At 35.7% G+C, this 17,207-nt stretch overlaps 1 protein-coding gene across 4 annotated transcripts in view; it reads right to left on the reverse strand.

Annotated features, from left to right (window-relative positions):
• CCDC141 (coiled-coil domain containing 141) overlaps positions 1-17,207 on the reverse strand; it is a 127,996-nt gene that overhangs the window by 40,489 nt on the left and 70,300 nt on the right. For 3 of the 4 annotated variants that reach the window (XM_034428601.3, XM_034428615.2, XM_034428613.2), the window contains 9 exons: positions 11,297-11,469; positions 8,508-8,649; positions 5,729-5,848; positions 4,388-4,579; positions 2,998-3,171; positions 2,256-2,435; positions 1,162-1,287; positions 650-838; positions 213-392 (listed from right to left, as the gene is read on the reverse strand). In XM_034428601.3, the coding sequence (XP_034284492.2) occupies positions 213-392; positions 650-838; positions 1,162-1,287; positions 2,256-2,435; positions 2,998-3,171; positions 4,388-4,579; positions 5,729-5,848; positions 8,508-8,649; positions 11,297-11,469 (1,476 nt within the window). The remainder of the gene's footprint in view (positions 1-212; positions 393-649; positions 839-1,161; positions 1,288-2,255; positions 2,436-2,997; positions 3,172-4,387; positions 4,580-5,728; positions 5,849-8,507; positions 8,650-11,296; positions 11,470-17,207) is intronic. The other variant, XM_034428622.3, reaches the window with a different exon arrangement.

A 17,207-nucleotide genomic window follows, 5' to 3' on the forward strand; every position in this document is an offset into this window, starting at 1 on the left:
AGGTTCAGTTGTACTTCTGGCACTGTTGTAAATTCATAGTCCATGACTGATGTAAGAAAGAAAGTAGCTTGTCCTGGATAATTGCTCCCTTTTCCCCATTTTGGATTTGCTCTGATATTTACTTACAGCATGTATTACTGTTGAGAGTATATCCCTTCCAAGCGAAAGTGCTGATTTTCCCCCATTCTAGATTTGCTCTAGTATTTACTTACAGGATGTTTTACAGTTGAGAGTATATCCATTCCAAGCGAAAGTGCCAATTTATACAGGTGCCTGATATGTACATGCTTCTCCTGAGCATTAGTCAGGTGGATCTTAGCGTGGGAAGTGTCACTTGGCACATCTTTCATTTGTAGGATCTCCAGTCCTCCTGATTTTATGAGACCTTCAAGCTGGGAAAATTATAGATATGTTTCATTAATGTCAAGCCTTGCATCTTTTAATGTTACTTTCACGGAACATTCAGGTTCGGTTCAAAACAACTTTGACTCTAAATCCAGAATTTGGCTACCCAAATACTTTAGCATAGTTATTGTCTAACAACTGCTTCTTTTAAAATGGTATTTATAGACCAGTAAAAGAAAATACACATGGATGAATGAGTTAGTGAAATCACGAGGTTCATGAAAATAAAGACAACTACACTTACCTCCTCTCTGATTTTGTGGAATTTGACTGTCTTGTTGAAAACTTCATCATATTTTGCCATCATTTCCTTTATCTCCTTATGGAGATGAATGAGCTCACTTATTTTCTCAGATTTTTCCACATCAGGAGCTCCTTTCAAGCCCAGCTGCTCTGATAATTTTAATGTGTATTCCACCTCAGCATTGAGTTGCTAATGAATTAGGTACAATAAAAAAATGTTCAAATCTCAAAGGAAAGCACATTTATATTTAAACCAAGCAAATCTCTGTTCATTTTGTTTGAACTGTTACTTTCCCCTTGTTCTGAAAAAGTGAATGCACTAGTTTCAGTCTGAATGTCTTCCTAAATTTTGCTGCACTTCCTGCCAAATATGGTTTTAAATATATGGCTTTTCATTCAGGGTGGCATGCTTGAATTACCTTAGGATTTATAAAGAAGTAAAAGACATATTTCTCAGTATCTACAGAAACAAATAGAACACAATTTTTCGATATTCTCAGCTTATGTTCTTACCTGAAACTGTGGCTTAATTTCATTAAACTTATTTTGCAACTCCATAAGTACTGAAAGATTACTTCCAAGATCAAGTGCCAGAGTAGATCTGAGTCCCTCTTGAAGAACAACTAAGCGTTGTGTTGTCTATAATGTACCACAAAACAATTTGTAAATGCATGTTTTAGAATTTTTGAAATAAGAAGAGACCAATTTTAAGAAAAAAAGGAATGTTAAACTTGCATATTGCAAAGTAAAAATGCTATAAAGTATGTTAGATTAGTGCCTATCCATATATCTTTTATATTCTATTTTTGAGGACTAGAGTGGACCAGAAGATATGAATTATTGTCAATAAATGTTTAAACACAAAGTTTCAGCTAAATATTACTAGCCAAGATCCAAAATGGAACTGAAATTAGCATCAAGAGCTAAAGGAGAAAAAGATGCTTGTAGATTCAGCTCCCGAATCTACTTTTCATCTGACAATACTGTATTTCCTGACATTCTAAAACCCTTTTACTGAACTATCTTACAAAAATTTAGCTCGTTTAAATCTGCCAAGCTATCTTAAATACACCAACAAATAAAATGTAAGGGATCAAACTTGATTGCAAAATTCCAGAGAAATTTAGAAGTTATAGGAGAAATGATTGAGTAGTAGATGCCATGAACTAGGGTTTTTATTTTTTTGATATAAAGATATATGCAAGGATGTATGAACTATGCTATCAAAATGCATTCTGACACATAACAAAGAGCAGAGCTTTGATTATGTGGTTGACTCTTTGACCCCTTGTGATCACCTCTTGGCGTTTCGGACATTCGTTTTACTTTGATTATCACATATTTTATTTGCATGTACACTCCAGGAAGGATTTCGTGATGGCACTTCATGTTCCCCTAAAATTGCTAAAGGAAATTCTTCATTTTGAAAAACACACTATTGTTAGGAAAAATGTCTAGACAGTTCAGCTATTATGCTTTCAAATCTCTTGAATACAGTGCAGAAGAACCATATGGTGTTCTGATCTGCCCCAAACAAAATTAAAACAAGTGGCAATTCCATTTTACCAAAGAGAGTTAGGAATAAATATTATGTAGATTTCACTTACATTTTTAAATTGCTCATTAAATTTTCCACATTGTTGCTTGATCGATTGCACTTGATTCATGCTAAGTTTCCATCTTGCCCAAAGTTCGGTTAATTCTTCTTTTTCTTTGTTCAGAATATCAAGAGTACGTTCCGTTACTTGAACAACATTTTCCACATTCATTATTAGATTGTTATTCACCTGTTCCAGACAGAATTTATAATTTTTTTTTTCCTGACAGGGACAGAAATCAAACTATTTTTGGCATCTTTATGATGGCATCAAGAAGGGGCAGAGATTTCTTTCACCTCCACCTCATGCAATTCTATACATTTTCCTAGAAGTCAAACTAAATGGATGTAATATGCATCATGCATCTGACTCCCCTTTTCTCTTTACTGAAAAGGAATTACATCGTTTTTAAAAACCACCATGCAGAAATAATGAGGCTTTAATACTTCCTCCCAGGTCCTTTGGTTCTTAAAATCCTCACGTTATTTGGGATGTGGTGTCCATACAAATGTTAAACAGGGTTCTTGAAAGAAGATTTGACTCCTGGAACTATGTATATCACGAACCCACTCTAGATGGGGTTACCATGTAGTATTTCAATATATACCCTAAATGACTTGCTTAGCTTTACCTTAGAAGGTATATCTAATTATACTCACTGTGGCTTATCCCAAACATACAGGATTAGTTCAGAAAGAATGTGGGAAAATAAACTTCATTGGTATCTATAAATCATCAGAAATTGCCTCACCATCTTTACTAAATTTAAAAAGTCATGACCCATATCTTGAGTGGAAAGAATCTTCTTCAAAACCAAATGCCACTGAGCATCAGCTGATTGTAGCAAGGTCTCATTTTTAGCTTCAATGTCTTCTGCAGGCTCACTTATATAGAATTCTTTCAGCTTCTGGGCATCATTTCCAACCTAAAGGGATAGAAATGAATCAACCCAACTATTCTCTTCTGAACATTTATGATGGACATTCTTTAGGCTATTGAGCTGCATCTATGGAATCCTTGAAGTTCTTCCCTGCAGTAAATAAGACTTCCAAAAAGCTAAGGCAAGAACTTAGTGATTTTTTAAAAAATGTTTTGTTAAATATATTGCAAATAAAATTAGAAAACCTGAAAGGATACCTTACTAAATTTATTCTGTTTCTTTAATAGGTTTTAGATGTTCTCTTATTCTTGTTAAATACAAGACACTTCACTTTTGCTCTGGAAATTGCATTGCTCAAGTAGGGAATGAAAACTACTTTCAGCATCCTAAACTATTGTCCGTACTGTCTGGTTGTAATGAGCACTGAAATCCAGCAACATCTAAAGAGTCACAAGTTCCTTTTTTTTGTAAGAAGATGTTAGCAAAGGCACACTTTCAGTGACTTTTGCTAAGTGAGTACTGCGCTGGATGATGTTTGACACTGAATGCTCTTACATAGTATTGCCCTTTCCGAGAAGTGAGTTAGGAGAAAGTTATATGCTTGATCAGTGGTCCCCAAGCTTTCTGTCTCAGCAGACCAGTGGAAGTGACCATTGTGGCAGCGGGGGAGAGACGGGATGATTTTGCATGCATGTGTGCACTGCTTTCATGAATGAAGCTCCACACACATGCTCACCCACCACTTCCACAGCCCAGTTCCAAATGGGCAGTGGCCTGCACCAGGCCACAGACCAGGGGTTGGGGACCCCTGTGCTAGATTACATGAGCAATTTCATCTTTATTTTAAATTACCCTTTATCTTTAATTCAATATTTAATCTAATTCTATCTAATTAAGAGGAACGAAAATATGCTACAACATTCTACCAACATAGAATTTTTTAATCCATGAATGGGCTCCCACAAGCTTTATAGGAGACTACTTTCTCGCATGCTAGTGAGCACTGCAACAGCTACCACAAAAACTAATGATCAGTTCACTGCTTCAGCCAGCAGATTGCTAGTCATTTCTATATGTCAAAATAATATGGAAGTATCTGCAGTTTTCTCACCCAGTCTTTGCTATCAAGTTTGACAATATCAATACCAAGTGGGGAAGGGTGCAACATTATTCTGAACATTATTCCATTATATTTAAAGATGTCACCAAATGTAGGTATCTTTCCGATCATAACATTTTCCCACAAAATATGTTTAAGTACCTCATCTGATGACTTTAAGAAGGCTACATATGGCTTCAGGATTTTGAGTTTTAAGGAAAGATTTCTATTCAGTGTTGCCAGTTCCTCATTTAAAAGCTCAGTTTTGTTTGAAAAAACTGCTATTTCAGTGGTTTCTAGTTCTTTCATTTCCTTACAAATTCTTACAGCCAATTCTAATTCATTGGCCATCTCCTACAATGTATAACAGAGAAAAATAAGTGCATTAACATTTTGAAAATGAAACAATTTCCTCATTTATTGGTTATCAAACACATATGAGTATTATATTATATTATTGAATGTTTATCAGTATATCCTACTATGGTTTGCACACTGAAGCTAAATTTATTCTTTCCTCCCTCCCACAAAAAATAATTCTCAGACTTTTTATACCACCACTCTCATTTCTAAAACAATGTATATTTCCCCTCCTGATGAATAAAATGATTTAATTGTTGCAAGAATTATGCAAAAAAAAATAAATAATGCTTATCTTTAATAATTAAATGTTAATTTATGGATCAAGGGAGTTCAGAAAATTTGCAACTGCCTGCCATGGGTTCACACAGAGAAAGTGAAAGCGAAGCTGGTTGCACCAGAAAGAGTGAGAAGGGAAGTCTGGCATCCAACTTTGCCCATGCAAGATTTATCTTTTTTTAGAAAAAAAAAAAAAGAAATTATGACCTTCTGATAAGCTGTTTATTGAGCCCTGGCTAACAGTTTGAAAAGCCCACAAAACCCTTTTATGATCCTATAAGAAGTTTGGAAGATCTTTTAGAACAGTTGGGGGTACAAGACCAAGAGTATGTAGTATAGTATTAGTATATGAAGGCTCTATGAAGGACTGTTTCCAGGAGTGACCATGGAGACGAAGGCAGGAGTAAAAAAAGAAGTCAAGATGATGGCCATGAGCATATAATTGAGGCCATATTTCTCTTCCATTTGTTGCATGTGTAACATACCTAAACATATGGAGAGCTTCAATCATGTGGTTGTGGCCTTGACTCCCCCCCCTTCTGCAAACATTCTTGATGCTTGCTGATTTTATGCAAAGAAAATACTTCCATAGTGAATAGTAGGATTTTTCTTTAATTTTATATGTATATACATATAATATATAGTAAAACTTAAAGAAATGCATTACAATTTTTTTTAAAAAAAGCAACGTGTGCTTAATATAATTTTTGGTGTAATAAGTTTAAAATCAACCCACTGGTGCCAGTACTACACTAGTGGTACTGAAATAAAAGTTTTTGAAAAATTGTAAGAAAATCCCATAGTATGAACGTATGATTTAACCATTTAAAATGATGATATTAAAACAAATGCATCAGACCTGACCTTGGTTTGATTCGCCAGCTCTAAATATTTTTTCAGGACTTCTTCTGATTCAGGAGCAGATGATCCAGGATTTACTGCTGCTGAGAGTACTGGACCAATGTTTTGAATCTTTCTTGATGCCTTTATATTTAAACAGATATTAATAACAGCTGAAAACCATGTGGAAGTATGTCAACAGTAGGGAGTTGTAAAGTGAGACAGCTTTCAAGAACACAATTCCCTTAATATCATTTAAAATAATATAGTCTTATGAGTGTGCTATCTTTTTCCTTAAGTTTCCCTAATTAGTATTCTGATGTATAATATTTGCTATTTTATTAGTTAGGAGGAAGCAATTTGTACAATTATGAAGGTGAGTAATATTCCAGAATGGCTTCTTCTTGGAAAGCTGCCTACCTTTTTTATATAAAATTCATTTAAAATTCTGTCACAACTATATTATATTTTTTATTATTTTTATATATATATTTCACATTTCCAAACTACCCATCCCCCTCAAAGAGGGAGATGTATGGAAGACTGTGATATATAGTGTAAGAAGAACTAACAAATGGAATAAAAGGAAGCAAAGTAGATATGATGTACATCTGTAGAGATAAGGAAAATGAAAAGGATGTATCATATTAAAATGAAAATGTTTTGATCTTGTGGTGTGGTATTGATGAATGCATGCAGAAAAGGAATGTTACATATGAATGAAATAATTCAAGTGAAGGTCAGAAAGTATTAATTTGTGTCATCTAGATTGTTGTGAATGCGTATGAATGTATGAACATTAGTGATAGTTGGATAGTATGCTCTAGTGAATGGTGATAATTGAAAAATCTGATATGAGTTTTCTTTGGGAAAATACTATAATGTTCCGAATTAATGCAGTCAACAAAAAAAATCTACTAGATGACATGAATTGATGGGTGGGAGTAAGACAAGAGAGCAAAGAAAAGATGAGTGGAACATTTAGAAACCTAAGGATAAATGAGAATGGTATGGTTTGACAGGTATGTATCTATCAGTACCTATTTTAAATACATAATCTAGATATGTAGATAAATCTGCTTGCACGAATACATGGCAAATGAATTAATTTATATCTGAAAGCATGATTGAACATTTATGATGAAAGATAAAGAGAATGTGAACTGAGTACAAAAGTAAGCGATCAGCATGAACAAAGTACAAGAAGGGTAGGTCATGTAGAATGAATGAGGATACAGTTACAAAACAAACAATTTTAAGGTCAAGGGGAAATGTGAAAAAATCTAGAAAATCATGACTGGATGGAATTTATGAGTTACCGAAAATGAGAGTGATGGGCAGTGTAAAGAACAAAAGGCAAGGTAGGAACAGTGTATGGATGTTGCATAAGGACAGATGTGTAAGCAGGGGTAGAAAATATGGAAATATATAGATAACTGCATTAGCATAGTCTAATTTGACCTATATCTCTTTTTCTTAAACCAAGCCTTCAGGGCTTTTTTTGCTTAATATTTCTTAATACTTTTCTATTGCTTATTTCAAAAACGTGTGCTAACAAATGCTAGAGTTGATTTGAGCATCAAATTTTATTTTGTGAGATTAATTAGAGAAAACTTCAAGGCAGGGGTGGGCAATTAATTTTCTCAAGGGGAGACATGAGAAACCGGGATTGTTGTGGAGGGCTGAACCAATGTTACCTGATTTGATGTCCTCAAACTCTGTCACCTCAACTCCTCAGGTTGCTCCAGGTGAGGGGTAAGCAGTGCACAGGTAAAAAAAGGGGTTTCTCTCCTTGCCCTTTCATGGCTGCCAATCGACTGAAGGAACACATGGTGACTGTGCAGAACTGTACCTTACTCGGCTTTTTCTCCTACACTTTGTGGCATGTTTATTTACATTTGATTTCTAATTTCAAATTGACCTCACAAGGATCACAGGGACAGCCAAAAGTCCAGATGTGGCCCTGGCGGCCATAAAATACCCAGATCTGCTTTAAAGTTAGCATCAGATTGAGTGGCCTTACTGCTCTCAATTAAGTAAAACTCCTGCCTACTATATACTCTGGGAGCAGTTTTTAAGCCATTCTATTTGAGATCATTGGTCAAGGAAAGCAGAATACAATGTCTTCGTTCTCTGTTGGTGATGGCTTGCAGCCAATGGCAGAACTCTTTCTGATCTGTTTAACTTAATACTGTTTTTAATGGATCTGCTAATATCAGGTTCTTTGGTGCTTAAAGTATAATTGGCAAATTTTATTTCTCTGACAAAAGCAGTATTTTGCCAGTCATGAATAGAGATGATGAAGAGTAGCTTTCTTATTGTCCTACCATGTATGGGAAAAAATAAAATCATTGAATATTGAGGGAGGGATGGGGGGAGGGAGGGAGGGAGGGAGGGAAGGATGGAAGGAAAAGCCTTCCTGCTTTAACACTGTCCAATTCTCTTCCCTCCCTTTCGAAGTACAGCTGCTCCTTTTGAGATTTGACAACACTGAAAAGAAGAATCAGCCTTGAAGATGTAAGGAAAGGTGAATTTGACTTGTCCAACCTCCAATTTCATCAGGAGATGAAATCATGTAAATTTATTCTTTTTACTGGTATTTCAAGGCAGTGAACATATCCAACCCACTTTCCTATATTGCTGGAAACCTTTCCATTGCGTGTATGCTAGTGATAAAAAAAGAATTAAAATTATGTATGTGTAGGTTTATTGAGAGCTCGAAATAAGTTTATATGCATCTTTTAATACATCATTTTAGTATTCTGTAATATATTATTGCTATACATATATCAGGGAGATATACCTTCTTTAGGTAATCTTCTAAGGAAGTGGCTAAGTGTTCCTTGTTTGAGGTAAATTGTCCATGATCAGGAAACTGTTTGATCAACTGATCTACTTTTTTCTCAATGTAGTCCATTCTTTCCTGAATCCCAATCATCCAAGAACTGAAAGTGCAATAAAATCACGGTTAATGCTGGCTGGTAAGTGAAAGTGTAATGTTATCTACGGTATGTATTCTAATGCTTTATATCATAATTATTTACTGTTGCTCTATTTTCAAAAAGCCCAAAGATAATGAAAGTAATGCATAGCAAGAGACCTTAAGATATACTGTTTGATTCCAGTTCTTATTCCACATCTTTACCTCAAGCCTTATCTGTAATGGACCCCAGAATTCATCAGATTTCTGGGGTCCTGATTTTTCAGCATTTTTTTTAACAGTGGTTCTTGTGCAAACATGAACTAAATATGGTGATCATGAAGTGAATCCATTTTACCTAAGGGGCATTTTTTTTTTTATTGGAAACCTGAAGTAAATGCAGAAACTGGGAAAAACCATCAAAAAATGTGGTCATGTGACTCCGAGATGTTGCAAATGGCTGTAAAGTTTACCTGGTTGCCAAGTGCCCAAAATGTGGTCATGTAATCAGGCAGGTATGGTCACATGCAACCTTTAAAATTAGGTTGTTTTGAGGGTTCCATCATAACTTTGAACATAAGTTATGGACTACCTACATAATTAGCATTACCTAACACTCTGAGAACATTAAGTATCGTATTTTAATACATCATTTTAGTATTCTGTAATATATTATTGCTATACATATATCAGGGAGATATACCTTCTTTAGGTAATCTTGATTTAGATGGTTTTATCAAAATTAGACCCTAAGTTAAAATACAGTTTAAAAAAATATATAACTGCTTCTATTTCAAATCCAAATTTTAGCTGTAAAGAGTTTACTTATTTTTTTTACAGACAATTCACAATGAATATTCCCCCTGTGAGTTTTAAGACTAGCACTTCTTCTAAAAATGTTGCTTTAAACAAAAATTAGCACACAGTCATGTGGCAAACAACCAACAAACACACTAAATATTTGAGCTCCAGGGTGCTGATTTATAATAATGCAAAGACGCAAGATAGTTCTCTTCAAACTGATTATCACATACAATTAGGATAAGAAAATTGCACTTAAGGAACGAATTGTTACCTTCAGTTAATTTATAACAGAAATTTTCTCTGGCAAAGCATTGTGAAATTAAATAGCAATACAAACTCCATTAAAATATTAATAGTGATCATGAAAATCATTTGAGTGCCTAAAAAAGAATTGCATTCTCAGTTGGAACTTTATTAGATCTGAAAGCCTCTGTTCAGAATAAAAGTATACTTGTGAAAGCTGAACTGAAGAAAATCACTTCCCCCCCCACCGCCCCCTAAATGATGATTAGTGGAAATATTCTGAACTGGAAATGGGCAGAATTTTCTTTCTTTAATACACAACAGAATAACCATAAGTACCTTAACTAAATGTAATTGAAAACAGCTGTTCCTTTATTTCCATTGTACTGATGTACAACTTAATAGAATTTTTATTAAAAACAATCCTATTTTCTATCAGGACAATTTCCATTTACTATAAAGATATTGGGAGATGAATAAGATCAAAGTTTTCCTTCTTTGCCCACTGCTTCTTCTAAGCTTATGTGGGCAAGCAGAAATGGGCTGGCAGGTTAGCCATATATGGTTACATATTGATGTTACTGCTTTTGCTTATATCAATTTGTTTGCTTGTTTGTTCATTTGTTTATTCATATTTATAGCGGCATCCATGTTATATAACAATTCCTAGTCATTTATGCTGGCTCCCATACTGCTTGTCATAACAATGTCTATGACACAGAAACGAAGGTACTACTTCTACTGATCCTAACGAGGCTTGGAGTCTTCACCATTACTTGCGCTGGCTTGAGAACATCTAGAAAAGAAATCAGTTGGATGGGCTTTGAGAGACATCCAACAAAATTCTGTAGAATCACTTGGAATCTCAACCTATCATAAGTGGATTTGGATGAGGGCAATTACATACTAAAAGAAAAGTAAAGAGTCTAGAGGCAACTGTAGCAACTCTGAACGAAGTGACAAAACCCCAACCTAAGCAAGAGGACTACACCCAAATCGAATACAATAGGGAAAAGTTTCCATAAAAAATGACCCTATATATGAACTTAGAAGCCCAGATTTCAAGTTCTCTATTTTAAGACTTCATTTCAACACTATTTAACCATTCAAAGAAACATAATTTCCCAATAGGGATTCTCACACCTATATGTTTTATAATGTATGTGGAACTCTCCAGTTACCGTATTTTTCGGCGTATAAGACGCACCTTCCCCCCCCCCCAAAATAGGGTGAAAATTTGGGTGCATCTTATACACTGAATGTAGCCCCACACAGCCTCTGAAACAGAGGTTTCAGAAGCTGAAAAAAGCCTCTGAAATGGAGTTTTCAGAGGCTTAAAAAAAAGCCTCTGAAAGGGAGCTTTCAGAGGCTGGGAAAAAAAGCCTCTGAAATGGAGGTTTCAAAGGTTGAAAAAAGCCTCTTGGGAAAAAAAGCAAGGCAAAGAGCTCACAATCAACGAACCTGTTGCTAAAATTCACCTCTGGGAACAGGTGATTGGGGGCATTCCAGGAGGCCAATCCACTCACCAATCATCTTTTTTCTTATTTTCCTCCCCAAAAATTAAGGTGTATCTTATACTCTGGTGCGTCTTATAGTAAGAAAAACACAGTACATATTATACTTACCTGTGAGCATCTTGTTTTCTAAGTAAGGCTTGTCCCTTCTGAAGGGCATTATCTGATCCATTTTTAATTTCTTTTTGTAGTTCCTCATGTTTTATTGCCAAAATGGGCAAGTTGAAAACTTTAGATTCAAAAAGCTTAAGGGAAGCCTCTACATTTTCAAGTACATCATATGCCTGTCAAATTAAAAAAAAAAGTTTGAAAAAGTTACAAGAAGCACAGTGACTGCCAACTACTATGATTAAGACAATTGTTTGAAAAAATTTCAATAAACCATTTTTCCTCTCTATGACATTATAGAAAGAATATATAGTGCATGCTTATTTGGTTGCATCCTTATTTGATTAACATTGTGGAGTAGAGTAGAGTAGAGTAGAGTAGAGTAGAGTAGAGTAGAGTAGAGTAGAGTAGAATAGAATAGAATAGAATAGAATAGAATAGAATAGAATAGAATAGAATAGAATAGAATAGAATAGAATAGAATATTGGCCAACTGTGATTGGACACACAAGGAATTTGATTCTGTTGCATAAGCCCTCATTGTATATACAAACAAAATAATCATAAGATACCAATAGGAGAAGGTAATGGAAAAGATGAGAAGGATAATAGTATTTATTTATTTATTTATTTATTTATTTATTTATTTATTTATTTATTTATTTATTTATTTATTGGTTCAATTTATATGCCGCCCTTTTCCGGAGACTCAGGGCAGCTTATAATGCGTTAAGCAATAGCCTTCATAGTTTTGTATATACCTGCTTAGTAGGGCTATATACTATATCCATACTAAATGGTTAAATATCCTTAGACATAAAGTGTACTGTAGGAATTAGGTATTCAGCAGAGTGATGGCACAAGGGGAAAAACTGTCTGTGTGTTTTGACATGCAATGCCCGATAGCAGCAACCTTAGGGGAGGAGTTGAAACAGTTTACGTCTAGGATGTGAGGGGTCTATAGATATTTTCTGAGTCCTCTTTCTTACTCGTGCAGTATACAGGTCCTCGATTGAAGGCAGGCTGGTTGAAGTTGTTTTTTCTGCAGTCCTAACTATCCATTGAAGTCTGCATCTGTCTTGTTTGGTTGCTGTACCAAACCAAACATGTATGATATTAATGTGAATTTTGACAAAAATAACTTCTACAAGATTTTTTAATTCCCCCTTTTTCTGAAGTCTCCATTCCACCTTTTCTTTATTATTCCAGTTTATTCTCCCTACCATTAACAGCAGATCTGGGGAAAACAATCTTACCTCACTTTCAACTAGCGGAAAAATTCTATCAGATCACAAGTCCCCTATTCACAGATGCATATTATTAGTGCTAGTCCATTCTGTTTTTCTTATATTATAAAATCAATTCTTTGTGACATCTAAGAGCTCTAAATGTGTGATCATTTTAATTGCTGCAATGTGTGCAAATTATCTTTATAATCTAATTTCAGCTTTGATATAATTAGATTTTCTTTTTCAAACCGGACACTTCATGCCATAAATATGAAAAGTGAAGTTTAGATAGCAGTATTTTCTTTTGAGAAAATATCAACAACCTATCAATTCTATGCTATAGATTTTTATAACATCTCTAAAGATTTGGTTTCAAGTCAGAAAAATAGAGTCCCAAATGATATTATATCCAATACACAGGCAAACTCTATATTTTGCTCAAACATCTTCCTAGATCTTTTTTCCACCGAGTGGCCAATCGGTTATCTCAGAAAAGTGTATAATGGTACATTTTATTAGTCTTTTCAAGTAAATTCTAAAGAGGGTTGTCATAATAAGTGCCTACTGATGCCCTATGCTGTTGTGGGAAGTCCCCGCCCCCACCAGAGAATGAAATATTTGAGGGAATATTAAAAGAGGAAGAATATTATATTTTCCCAAAGGAGAAATGCAGAAAAATCTTAACAAAGGCAGAAAACAGCCTGTTGTGATCTAGGCATAGCGTACCTTTCGCCGCGCCTTGAAGACCCTTCTGTTCCAGCAAGCCGGGCTGGCCTAATACAAATGTTATAATGGGTGTATGTGTATTTTAACTTGTGAGCCAAATTTTTTATATATTTGATTTTAATTGGTTTTAAATTTTGTATATCTATGTGTTTTAATATGGCTGTACACCGCCCTGAGTCCTCCGGGAGAAGGGCGGTATAGAAATCTAATAAACTCTAAATTCTAAACTCTAGGCTCACTTAGTCATTACAAGACACAATTAGTCCCAAACAAAACTATTTTATTATAACAGCTGAGAATTACTTCATTCCCACCTTAGTCCAAATTAATTCCAAAACAAGTCCTTCAGAAAAAGTCCTTCGGGCTTATCACAAACCTTTATCTTGCCTTTCTTGGCAAAGCCCCACGAAGTTCAGAAACAAGAGATGCCAACTGGAAACAGATCTAGCAACATTGCTTTCCTACAAAGAGCCCAAGAGCCTTTGCTTCTCTTTTCAGCCTTATGGGAGGGGCCAATCATCTCCTGGCCTTACTCCCAAGTCATCCCTTTTGCTTTAGCTGCTCTTGCCTTCTGAGAGCACATGCGTGCACTATGAACAGGCTCCTCCTGTTCCTCTGCCTCTCTGCTGTCCGACTCTGGAGGCTCTGGAGTCCGCGCATCACTCCCAGATGGCCCTGGCCCCATCTCTGCCACCGATGCAGAGCCCTCGGCAGGGCCTTTCCCAGACTCCAGGACTGACCCATGGTCCTCCCCAGCCTCCTAACTGTCTGACTCCGCTGCCAGTTCCGCAGGCTGCTGGTGGACCATAACTGTCATAGGAAAACAGCCTCAAGCAGAAGAAACTGGTCTTTTGGAATGGAGATTTTATATCCGTTCAGAAAGACTGGGCCAATCTATTCATAAACAAAATGCCTTCAGCCACAAGTTCCCCTAGGCTGGAGCTGATGGGATTAAGAATTTACATTCCTCCATCCAAAATTCTAAGGACAGGACATTACCTTTAGGACTTAATAGGATTTACTGACCACTATTAGAATAGTAAAAGACACAAAGCACACTACATTGCATAACCCCCTGGAGCATCTCAATCAACAAACCCCAGAACTCTATAAAAATCCATCCACTCACTCAGCCATTTTGTCAGCCACCCCAGAAAGATGCTGCTGTCACTGAAGTTTCTGGAAACCAAATAAACAGAAATCTTCTTTCCTTGTAGCCAGACTCCATTTTATTTCCAGCATCCTTCTCCCAGCTTGGAACCAGACTGGATTTTTCTTCCTACACTGTATTGATTCCAAAATTCATGACTACTTGAATGAAAACAATCCATACTATTGGATTCGCTCCAATACTTTTCCTACTCAAAACTAAAACACCCATCACACATTGCCAGGTGATCAATAGATTGATAGATGTTAAGAATTCTTTATTATTGCCAATCTGAATATTTTCTGTTCCGTATTATGCTGATGAGAGATATACCGGAATTTTTGAAAATGCTATAATCTTGAAGTAGAAACAGTAGACCTGTCATATGAACAAAAATCTCCCTGCTGAGATCTAAATTTTCTGGATCAATAATGTAAAATAATATACTTATAGCTAATTTTAAGGTCTTTTTAGCAATTGTCAATTTTTCTATCACTATTTCAGAGTACTGGAGAATAGTCTCCTAATTAACATGGTTAATGCTAAGGGATGCTCAGAATTAAATTCAGAATATCTGGAAATTCTAGCACTAGCCTCCTCAATGCTCTTAGAGGTAATATTTTTAGTCTTACTCAAAATAACCTCTTCTTTGAGTGAAGTAGAAGAGACAACTATATTGAATAAATTTTCATTCCTACTGTTAATTGAATGCATTGGTTGTTAACATAAAAGAACAAAAACTGAATTGGATAATTTAAATTAGTTATCTCAGAGCATTGTAAAAAAAACATCTGAAGATTAATTAATTTTCCAAAATCACAGCAGGGGTTATTCATTATCTTTATCTGCTAATGTAATTCTAAACAAAACAAAACAATGAACTCTTTCTCATAATTAAGCTATTCCAATTCTAGCCACACAATGAGATTGCTTTGATAATCAATGTTTTTGTTTTGATTGTTATGTAATGGAGTTTGTGATGTCTGTAAACCAGAGTTCCCCAACCTTTCCAGCTTTGTGGACTGGTGGGAGGGGGAAGGGAAAGGATGGTCCTACGTGAGCAGCAGGCAAGTAAATGGCTCAAGGCCCGGTACTGGGTCACGGCTCAGGGATTGGGGACTGTAAACTGTAAGCGATTTTAATGTTCATCTGCGGAGACATTCATTTAAATGGTTAACAGCTCACCATCTAGTTCTACACATACTTCAGCCACATAAACCTGCCTAGAGTACATGAGGATTAAGGTAGATAAATTGCATAGATACAATAGATAAAAACAGCATTTTTCCACCTTATAACCAACAACTCCTTTGGATATTATAAACTTATAATTAAGTTGTTCAAAACATTTTTGGAAAAATAAATGTGGCTTATTTTATTTTATTTTATTTTATTTTATTTTATTTTGCCTTTTCATTATTTGTTTATTTGTTTATGATCAAATTCTTTGCTGGAGAAGTTTTTTTATGGGGCCGTTGATTTATTTATGCTAGAATCTGAGGCACTCTCGTTAAAAGAACTCCATTGCTTTGCTCAAACGATTTTAATATACAGTATTATACAATCCAACAAATGGCTTCAATCAACCATTTAAACATGTTGTTTCTGAATTTCCTATACATATACTAGTCCTCCTAGACTGTTATACCTGAATCAAAAGTGCCAAAATACTTAGTTCATGAGATACCCCAAGATAATGCTAGAAAACAGATTCTGCATGGCAGATTTTAATAGTCAAATATCAATTCAGACATGGAGTGCTTTATCAAGAATTGTACTGCTTAAATGCAAACTCAACCTTCAAATGATAATCAGCCACTATTCCCCACCATCTCCTCCTTCGACAAACTGAGCACAGATATTGTTGACTCCATAGAACAAGCAACGTCACTTATTATTACTCTTTGATTATGAACCACAGTGGCACAGTGGTTAGAGTGCAGTATTGCAGGCTACTTATGCTGACTGCCGACTGCCTGCAATTTGGCAGTTCAAATCTCACCAGGCTCAAGGCTGACTCAGCCTTCCATCCTTCTGGGGTGGGTAAAATGAAGATCCAAATCGTTGGGGGCAATATGCTGACTCTGTAAACTGCTTAGAGAGGGCTGTAAGGCACTGTAAAGCAGTCTAAGTGCTATTGCTATTCTTACCCTGAGGCAGCTTTGTTTGACAGTTATTTCAGCTGTTGCCATTCTCTGTGCACCACAGTATATTTTTGCTCATTTTCTATCTCTTTAGGAAGCAGTTACGGATCATGAACAACATTTGTGGGTTGCCTGGCTTTAACATTTTTCCTATGTGACATTAAGCATATCTGTACTTCCAAAGAGCAAGAGAAATTTCAGGTCACATAGTGTAAAGGGAGGGGAACTGGAAAAAAGAATTTGCTAAGGTTTTAACTGCATATCATCCTACCCCACAAGGGCTTCAGAGCAGACACCCGCTAAATTGCTTCTTTCTCAGCACATTTGTACCAACCATTTTGGTCTGTCTCAAGTGAAAGTGGATGATTCAGCTGTTGCAGGACATCATCAAAAATAGTGGGTCCAAGAGAAACATTAAGCTGACATTAACATTAAGTTAAATGATGGTTTGAAAGTAGGGACTTGGTACCCATTGGTAACAATTTGGCTGGTGATAAACTTCAGCCATTATATAAAAGCATGTGTGACCTTATCTTCTGGAGCATTTCTGAGTCTTTATTTGAATTACGGTAGCATTTTAATTAAAATGTCAAGCATCTTAGAAAGGTTCCATCTCAGCTGAACCACAGCGATGTGGCAATCCCTTCTACTTCAGACCGCACAAC

Source organism: Pantherophis guttatus, chromosome 1 (genome assembly GCF_059756535.1).
Source record: "Pantherophis guttatus breed Tessera chromosome 1, ASM5975653v1, whole genome shotgun sequence".
Taxonomy (NCBI): domain Eukaryota; kingdom Metazoa; phylum Chordata; class Lepidosauria; order Squamata; family Colubridae; genus Pantherophis; species Pantherophis guttatus.